This window comes from Engraulis encrasicolus, chromosome 8, assembly GCF_034702125.1.
Source record: "Engraulis encrasicolus isolate BLACKSEA-1 chromosome 8, IST_EnEncr_1.0, whole genome shotgun sequence".
Taxonomy (NCBI): domain Eukaryota; kingdom Metazoa; phylum Chordata; class Actinopteri; order Clupeiformes; family Engraulidae; genus Engraulis; species Engraulis encrasicolus.
The window spans coordinates 17,404,495-17,413,673 of record NC_085864.1 but is presented as its reverse complement, the minus strand read 5'-3'; the positions used below and the strand labels follow the sequence as shown (position 1 = coordinate 17,413,673).

General features: G+C 45.6%; 1 protein-coding gene across 4 annotated transcripts in view; it reads right to left on the bottom strand.

Annotated features, from left to right (window-relative positions):
- stim1a (stromal interaction molecule 1a) overlaps nt 1-9,179 on the bottom strand; it is a 71,425-nt gene that overhangs the window by 4,526 nt on the left and 57,720 nt on the right. Inside the window, exons 9-13 of one of the 4 annotated variants that reach the window (XM_063205081.1) lie at nt 8,988-9,155; nt 6,071-6,171; nt 4,128-4,360; nt 2,346-2,426; nt 211-763 (exon numbers count right to left, since the gene is read on the bottom strand). In XM_063205081.1, coding sequence (XP_063061151.1) covers nt 211-763; nt 2,346-2,426; nt 4,128-4,360; nt 6,071-6,171; nt 8,988-9,155 — 1,136 coding nt within the window. The remainder of the gene's footprint in view (nt 1-210; nt 764-2,345; nt 2,427-4,127; nt 4,361-6,070; nt 6,172-8,987; nt 9,156-9,179) is intronic. The other 3 variants (XM_063205083.1, XM_063205082.1, XM_063205084.1) reach the window with 3 other exon arrangements.

Sequence of the window (9,179 nt, the reverse complement as noted above, 5' to 3'; positions counted from 1 at the left end):
AGCTTCAAGTAATGCCCATTTTTCACTGATGTCACCAAAGAGTATCCAATAACTAGTTTTAAGTGCAATTGAGAATTTGGATACACCGGGCAGTCAGAATGGCATGCCAGTCATGAGTAGTAGAGCACAGCACACAACACAGACCAATAAGAGAGGCAGAGAGAGCAGGCAGGTAGGAGTGGGAACGGGGAGAGGAGGGGAGTGTTGTACCCATGACTTCCAGAGCGGTGTGAACGCGCATGGGGGATGATACTGTCAGGGGGGTGGTCCGGAGAGGAGTCCACCGGCTGGAAATAATAAGGATGGTAGAACGGGGAATGAGGGGAGACAGAGGCACTGGAAGTGGAGGACAGGGACAGATGGAGACCAGCAGGAGCAGCCAATGAAGAAGAGGAGCAGGGAGGCGCAGAGGAAGAGGAGGTGCAGAGGATGGAAGGATGCGAGATGGAGGGAGGAACAGAAGGAGGAGGTGACAGGAGCAGGCCAGACGAGCCGAAGTCACAGGAGCCAAAGGACTGGCTGCGGGACTGCAGGAGAGGGGGCCTAGAGCGCGGCTGTGGGCCGTGAGGGTGGGACGAGTGGGAGTGGGAGGGGTGGGAGGAGTGGGAGGGGTGAGAGTGGTGGGGGCCACCTCCACCAGACTCCAGGCTCTGGGAGCCTCCTCCTCCTCCTCCCCCCAGCAGACAGCCCTCTACCAACCTCTGGGAGCCCATGGCCAGCTGTGGGTCCATGTGGCGTTGGCGCAGGGACATCATACTGGGAGCTGTGGGGAGAACATAGGAAACACAACAATATAAATTACTAGAGTTAAAAAAGACAAAAACAAACAACGCAAATACAAAAAAAAGACAGGTGACAAATACATAAGCAAAGGCAAAGTGACGAGAGGAGTGAGTCAGGCCAGGCAGGTAGACAAGCAGGAAACTCAGGTGTTGGGGATCTCAGGGACACAGGTGTGTAGGGGGTCTGTGTGTGACAGGGGCGTGTGGAGGTGCACATTGTGAGGGCCTACCGCTCTTAACAGTACGGAAGCAAGGAGCCTAGCTAGCGAGTCTTGTATCTCTTCATCCCTGTTCTTCCTTTCCGTACCAGCACTCCACCAAATGAGGAGCTGTTTAGTTTAAGTTTCATAAACAAACTTCTCCGTGTTTGTTTCTCAAATAGATGTGTGATCGCTCACAAGTGTCACTGACCTGTGGAAATAGCTTATCCCCCGGCTTGACACAGAAAGCGGCCACAGAACAGCAAAGCCGACGTTTGCAAATAACTACAGCATTTTGAAGCATAGGGACGGACAAATAAGAATGGATTGAGTTGGTTGAACTATGTAAATTTTTTGTCATGACTCCACCTGCATGACAAATCTATATTCCCATTAATAAATCCTTCCTGGAAAAGCTTTATATACACATGTATGCGAGAGAATAGAATATGAATTGTGTGTCTATTGATCTAAATCCATTTTGAGTAGGGTTTTTTTTTTCTTTCTTTTCGTTTTTTTTTTTCCTCAAAGGGAAAGATACTGTGGCTTTTATTGTGTTGCCAGGTTTATCAGTCAGTCCATGACACTGATGCTGCCAACACCTGGGCATTCCATGTGAAAAGAAATACTTTATTAAAAGGCATGGAAAGTAAAAATAGTGTCTTAGTTGTGGGTGCATTGATAACACAAATCCAATACCAGAACCAAATGAAAAAATTAAAATACGGAATAGTGGAAAATCTTATCGATAACATGTTGGGTTCTGCTAACTTCAGCCGTCTACACTACGCTACCCTCCTACAGTGCCCATGCATACCAAGAAGACTTAGAGAGGGGCATTAGTGGTAAAAGAGTGAAGTGAGTGTGCTCTGGATGACAAGAGAGGTGAAGAAGAAGTGGAGGAAGAGGTGAAGGAGGAGGAGGAGGAGGAGGAGGAGGAGGAGGAGATTCAGCCTGGAAAGATGGCAAGCTGTGAGGAGCACTGTGGAGACAGTATGGAGATGGAGTCGCTTGGAGAAACTCCGTTTTTGTGTTACGTCCATACCACTCCCTTGGTTGCCCTAGCTTTGTGAAACAAAGAGAGACGGAAAGAGCGAGAGAGAGAGAGAGAGAGAGAGAGAGAGAGAGAGAGAGAGACAGACGGAGAGACAGAGAAAACAGACAGCGCAAAAGAATGGGAGAGTAAGAGAGCAAGTGAGACTAAGAGGCAGAGAGCAAGAGGAAGGGACGGCTAGCTAGTTCAGGCGAGACAAAGGTGAAAGGTGTTTGGGTTTTTGTTTGTTTCGGAGATGGGGTTTTAGAGGTTGCGGTGGTGGTGAAGGTGGGTATAAGGAAAGAGGATGGTCATTAAGGTCTGGCGAACCGGAGTATTTCCACAGGGACTGGTTGTCCGAGCCCAGGGACCACAAGTCGCTCGCTCGGCGCTCCATGACCCAGGCGGCGTCTGGATTGGACCAATGGTGCGCAAGACACAGAACCAGTGGCCAACGAGGAGTGAGAAGAAGAAGAGAGGAGGGGGGACCAGGGGGATTGGCCGTTATTAAGATCACGTTGTTTAGAACCTTGCATCAGGAGAGTGTCTCCATGGGAGTAGACAACAATATCTGTTTATCTTTCTGGGATAAACCAATTAGTATTTAAAGACTGTGTCTGAAATTACACCTGTAAATGTAAGGTGGTTTAACTTTTTAGGACTTTTTCTACTAATTTTGAGGGTAAATAAGTGTCGTCCAAATGCAAGTCTTGTTGAAACTATAACATCTATCTAGTCAATCTAGTGTCCAGAATACAGCAAGCACAACTTTCTACAGAAGACATCTACACTATGCAAGAGATGCAGAAGAAAACTATGTGAAGACTACTACTGAGTAGGGGTGTAAATCACAGCCTCGATGACTATACGATATGGTATCGATTTCTTAAAGCAGGGATCCGATGACTTTCAATACTTAAGAGTTCCCCACGATACGATACGATTTTCCAATTACTTTTCTACTTCTATTATGTTATGGAGCTAGGGCATTGGACAGGGACCAGTGATTTGATTATTTTCGATACTTAAGAACGCTCCACGATACGATACAATTTGATTAAATCGTCGGCCATAGGATCGATGCATCGATACATTTAGATCATGATTTACACCCCTACTACTGAGTGAGGCCAACTTTCAACGCAAGGCATTCAAAGCCTTGTTCAAACCATTGTTTAGCATCCGAGTTCAAAGTGATCTTTCAAATGTGTCTGCAATGTCTGTGTCCCAAAGTCTTCAGTACATTTGGCAATTTCAATATCAACAAAAAATAAATAAATCAACAAAAATCGAATGGCCAACATGGAAGGGGACAGAACATGTGGCTGATCTTGATTGGTCAATTGATAAAGGTCGGTAAAGGTGATTGGTGATTGCGCAGCGGCTAAAAATACGCCTAGACAAAGAGTTGGTGTCTTTACAAATGTATTTTTTACTGTATGTGCCATTTCCGAGACATGTTCACAACAGTTCATGAGAGTCCCTTTTTCCAGGAAGTGCTATACATCAGTGCTTTGAAAAAACAAAAACACACGCGCACACACACAACACACACAGCGCACACAGCAAGACACACACACAGACACATACACAAGCACAAATATGATACGGACACAGCCAGCAGTTCACCAAGAAAAAAAAAAATCAAAAAATAAATTCATCTGTGCCTACAGTGGATAAACTCGTACATTGTAAAACTGGAGATCTCTCAGATCAACAAACAACACTTTTTGTTTTTTTTACAATCAATAAGGCAGCATTATGTACTCCTGAAGAGCTCTTCATAGTCTACTTCATAAAGAGCTCCTGAACCCTTCCACCCAGTGCAGAGACATTTCCTCATTCATTATCATTATTCTTCTGAATATAATAATTATTATTACTATTACTGCTGATCGATCATTCAATCGTCATTAGGAGACGAACAACGACAATCTAAACATCATCATTTGGCGCCAGGCAGGTCAGACTTGCTGCCCTTGCCTTTACCCAGCAACCCCTTTGCGGTTCTGAGCTGCAAGCTTTTGCTGCTGCTGGGCCAGGGGCCCTTGTTGTCAGGGCCCCTGTAGTCGGCAGCGGGGCCTGGGCCTTCAGAGTCGGGGGAGCCCTTACATTGGAGGGTTCCCGGCGCCACAAACTCGTCGTCCATGTCATCCATGTCGTCGGAGAGGAGGAAGGGCTGCGGCGTGGCGCGGCCGCCCATGAACGCCGGGTCCAGGTTTAGGGCCGAGGCCAGCGAGGGCAGGCCCGGGTTGTTGACGATCGTGAAGCCTGTCAGGATCTCGATCTGCTGCCACCGGTGCAGGCGCTCGCGCAGCGCGGCCGTCACCTCGCCTAGTGCCTGCCTGCGGAGGAGAAAAAGGCCATCAGAATCATTAGACTATGACTATACAAGTGAATGACATCAAATGGAGCAAGGGAAGAGAGATATCAAAATACTGTATGCGAAGTAACTAAAATCTTCCTCTTCATAAGTCCATAAATCGTTGAGAACCACCAGAATCATTACATGTAGACTATGAATACTAAAGTGAAGACTTGCAAAAGGGAGGAAGGTATGATGGAAAGAGACGCTATGCAAAATTTTGCGAGATTACTAAAATCTTCCTCTTCATAAGTCTGTAGATGGTTGAAAGCCATTCCAAATCTTTAGAATATGGCCACACAAATGAGAGCGAATGTCATGGAGGAGGCAAAAAGGGGTACAAGTTTAGTCCGTTTAGTCCGAGGTCATGGAGACATTGATGAGGAGGGAGGAGGTTTAAAGCCAATCGTAACAAAAAGGAGAGGAAATCACAGAGATAATGGATTATAACGAAGATGATGGATTATAATGATTTCATGCAGTCATGGATAGGAGGTTAGAGGACATGGGCCAATGCCTGCCTGTAAGGGGAAAACCATAAGAGACAAGTGAAGGGATGTCCCCATATTTATGGACACATTCATGGAATTCTGCAAGAACATGTGAAAGATTAACACAGCAGGTGGCTCTCTAAGCTGTATGTACTATGAATTATAATGATTTCATGAAGTTATGCACCCCTCTGAAGAGGTCAGAGATCACCAAAAGATGGCCACTTCCATCAAACAAAAATGGCTGTACTTACATCTCATTACATCAGCCTGTGTGTGTGTGTGTGCGTGTGCGTGCGTGCGTGTGTGTATGCCCATGACTGTGTGAATGTGTGCACACATGACTGTGTGTGTGTGTGTGTGTGTGTGTGTGTGTGTGTGTGTGTGTGTGTGTGTGTGTGTGCGTGTGTGTGTGTGTGTGTGCGTGTGCGTGCGTGCATTTATTGTTTTTACTTCTCTGGAGGCAGGGTTTCAGCCTCTAATAGGATGTAACAGAGCAGAGGTTAATCAGGATACCAAGCTGATGATGTGTGACTAACAATGCGTGGCATGCCACAACAAACACTCCCCTCTAGGAGTCTCTCAGGTCCTCCACAAAAATAAAGCTCAAGTGTGCGGATTACGCCTGATGCTTGGATAGACATTTCATCACTTTTGACAACATCAAATTTCCAATCTTTAAAAAAAACTCAATAATTCCCCCTCTCTCTCTCTCTCTCTGTGTGCATGTGCGTGTGCGTGTGTGATACCCCGTGGCAATGAGATTACCATTGGCTCGTTGTCCTCGCTAAAGGGGTGGGGAAGAGCAAATGCAGAGGAATGCGAGCAAGAAAAAGAATGTGAGTTTGTGAGTGTGTGCATGTCAGAGAGAGAGAGAGAGAGAGAGAGAGAGAGAGAGAGAGAGAGAGAGAGAGAGAGAGAGAGAGAGAGAGAGAGAGAGTGAGAGACATGGGGGGTCAGGGAGAAAGGGGAAGATGGGGGGAGAGAACAAGAGAAAGAAAGGAACATAGAGAGATGGGGATGGGAGGGATGCAGAGTGAGTGAGTGAGTGAGTGAGTGAGTGAGTGAGTGAGTGAGTGAGTGAGTGAGTGAGTGAGTGAGTGAGTGAGTGAGTGAGTGAGTGAGTGAGTGAGTGAGTGAGTGAGTGAGTGAGATCGAGAGAGAGAGCGAGAGAGAACTTCATCTGAGCCTTCACTTACTTTGCGGCCAGGATCTTGTGATCCACGTCGTCCAGTGAGGAGCTGTGCGCCACGTGGAAGGTCCCGAAGAGCGTATTCCTTTTCTTCTTAATCTTCTCCGCCTGGGGCACCACGAGGGGGGTGGGGGGTCGGGTTTAGGGAGAGACACAGAACAGGCATCATGAAACACAGATCGGAGTAGAGTTAGGGCGTTTTTTAGCTTTTTTTTTCTCGTCTCCCTAAAATCCCCACAAAACTAAGCCCTTACTAAAGTGGAGTTAGTTTATATGAGGAGTTCACCGGCAGGTTCAGAATGACGACATGCCCCCCCCTTCTAAATTCCTTCCTGTAAAAACCTCCATCCCCTTTAAATCGAGCCTCAAGTGCTTTACTCTGCGATGTGTTAAGAGATGTTCCTCGTCCTTGAAAGCTTATGAGGACAGCAACGGGCGTAATCTACCGAATCTGTTCCGTTCTAATGCACCGAAAGCAAACATGTTCCCAAATTTCGAATAGATTTAAACCTTTTACCAGAAAATCCAAATATTTTCTGTTTTTCTATCTAATCCAGGATAACCTGTTTACAAATGTGGCACTGCCTTACAAGCTCAGGACCCAAGCAGATTAACATATCTGAAAAAGTATCTGAAATGGGACACAGATAGAGGCGATGAAGCACAAACACTAACAGACAGATGGAGAAACATATTGGTCCAACTGACATAAATTCAATAAAGGGCGTTAAGTTTCATAGAGCTTTATTGGCTGCAGTTACTGAGTGACATTGATGTAGTTTATTTCATAAATAAAATCAACGCTTTTCTCTAATGTAGTCTAATGTTAAATTTGTGACCTCAGAAACATTCTCATACTCTTGCGCTGCATCAGAAAGCATCATATTTGGTGTTGGGGGGATGTATCCGTAAAGTGATAAGGGCCCAGTGCATTCCTTGACATGAATTCCTAAACTCCTTCACTGCAACTAAGGAGAACTATCTGCAATGCAGCTGTTGACATAGCAACTGGCAGAGCCAATAGGGCTGTATCAGTAACTCTAGTGAAGGACCTGTAGCAAGGGCTTCTCTACCAAGAAGAGGTCCAGACCCATCTACTGTCTGCTCTGTTTATAGTAACGGCATATTAACGCATGTTGAAGCAGGATGTACATGTGATTTACAAATACCTACTTATTCCGTATGATATGGTATTGTATACTGATGACCATGACTGTAATACTGGACTATGTAGAAATATGTCTATTTTTCATTAGCTATAGAGATGCACCGGATCCTGATTTTTAGGATCCTGCCGGATACCGGATCCACTGCTTAAGATTCTGCCGGATCCGGAACCGGATACCGGATCCTACGAAAGGGTTGAGACACATAGCCTACTCACACGCGTGGACCCTTTTTATCACGTTGGCTCAAACTATTTTGACTGAAAAGCCTCGGCTACCGGATCCTGGATCCTGGATCCTGATCCGGATCCTGTGAAAAACCCTATTATCCTGCCGGATCCGGATGCCAATGTTCTCACGTTGATAAAGGCATGTTAAACAGGATATACATGCTATACAAATACGGTTACTGCTTATTTCGTATCCTATGTGATTTGGCCTGTGAATATAACACTGAGGAATATGTAGAAGAAATAGCTCTATTTTGCATTACAGTAGCTCACAGCCAAATGGTCTCAAGTGGATAATTTGCTCAAAACATGTTCAATTCCTAGCTAAGAGCACATCAGTGGTGGTGTACTCATTAGTGGGAGAGACGCTTAACACTTCTTTTGGCTTCAACTGGCAGCATTCCAAGGCCAAAGTGTCCATGATTTGCAACACGGCCTTCTGTTCATGTACAGCCGCCACCATTTTTCAATGTCAAATTATAAGTGATTACAATTATGTAACCAACGTTTTTAAGGATCTCACTGACCTTCCACACAAAGTCAGTCTCTCTTCCTACCCGTGAGTGAGAGCTCCAAAACACACTTAACCACAACACACGCAGGGAGTTCCTTGTTTCTCCCTTCTTTCTTGCTCATGGATCCATTTTACAGCCATTTTCCATTATCGTAGTGTAACATAATAATCTTGTTATTTAATTATGGTGTAATGTAATGTAGTCATCATTAAAACATTATTATTGACAACAACCACCCCTGCAGGATTGAGGTTATGGTCAGCAGGTCGCTTAAACTAAGGGCTCTGCGTCATTTAAAATAATTTGAAAAATGTAACAGTTGATGTTGTGCAAAATGTGATAAAAAAAAAACCCCAAGGTTTAAATATCATATTATGTTGAGGGATTGAGGCGGAAAAATGGAGAGCAACAATTACTCCTGCAATCTCTATCCAATTCCCACCGAGAGTGGACAGAGCCAAGTGAAGCCTAGCAACAGCACTTGTGGCTTTGGCCAGGTGTCCTCATCCCTTCCTAGCTTACCAGCAGCTGCCTCTCTGCATTCTACTTAACCCATTCATGTATGGTAATATGATATTATTACTATTTTTATGATTTGCGGCTACCGTAGGCCTTATGGTTAGAGGTGAACTTAGGAGCAGAAGTGTTTAAGTTCGAATCCCACCCTGTAAAATAACTATAGGTCGCCTCACCCATTCCCCTCTCTGCATTCTGATTCTTGCTGATTAAAGGCAAGACAATATTACCATTTCTATCATTTGTAATTCATACAATAATAATGGAATTCATATGCAATAAATATTGAAATCATGACCAGGTGAAGGCTGGCAGTAACATCAGCTCCTGTGTGTGTCCTGTGCTGTGTCCTGTGTCTGTCCTGTGCGTGTCCTGTGTGTGTCCTGTGCCGTGTCCTGTGTCTGTCCTGTGTGTGTCCTGTGTGTGTCCCGTGCTGTGCGTGTCCTGTGCTGTGTCCTGTGTGTCCTGTGTGTCCTGTGTGTCCTGTGTGTCCTCACCCCTTCCTTGGCCACCAGCAGCTGTCTCTCTGCGTTCTGCTTCTTGATGTTGTAGTACTGCACTTCCACCTCGTGCGTGAGCTGCAGCCACTTCTGCAGAGACTCGGGAGGAGACCAGCCACTACGGGACTCCAGCTCCTTCTCAGCCTTCTTCAGGGCCATGCGCACCTGGGGGAGAGGGGGAGAGAGGGA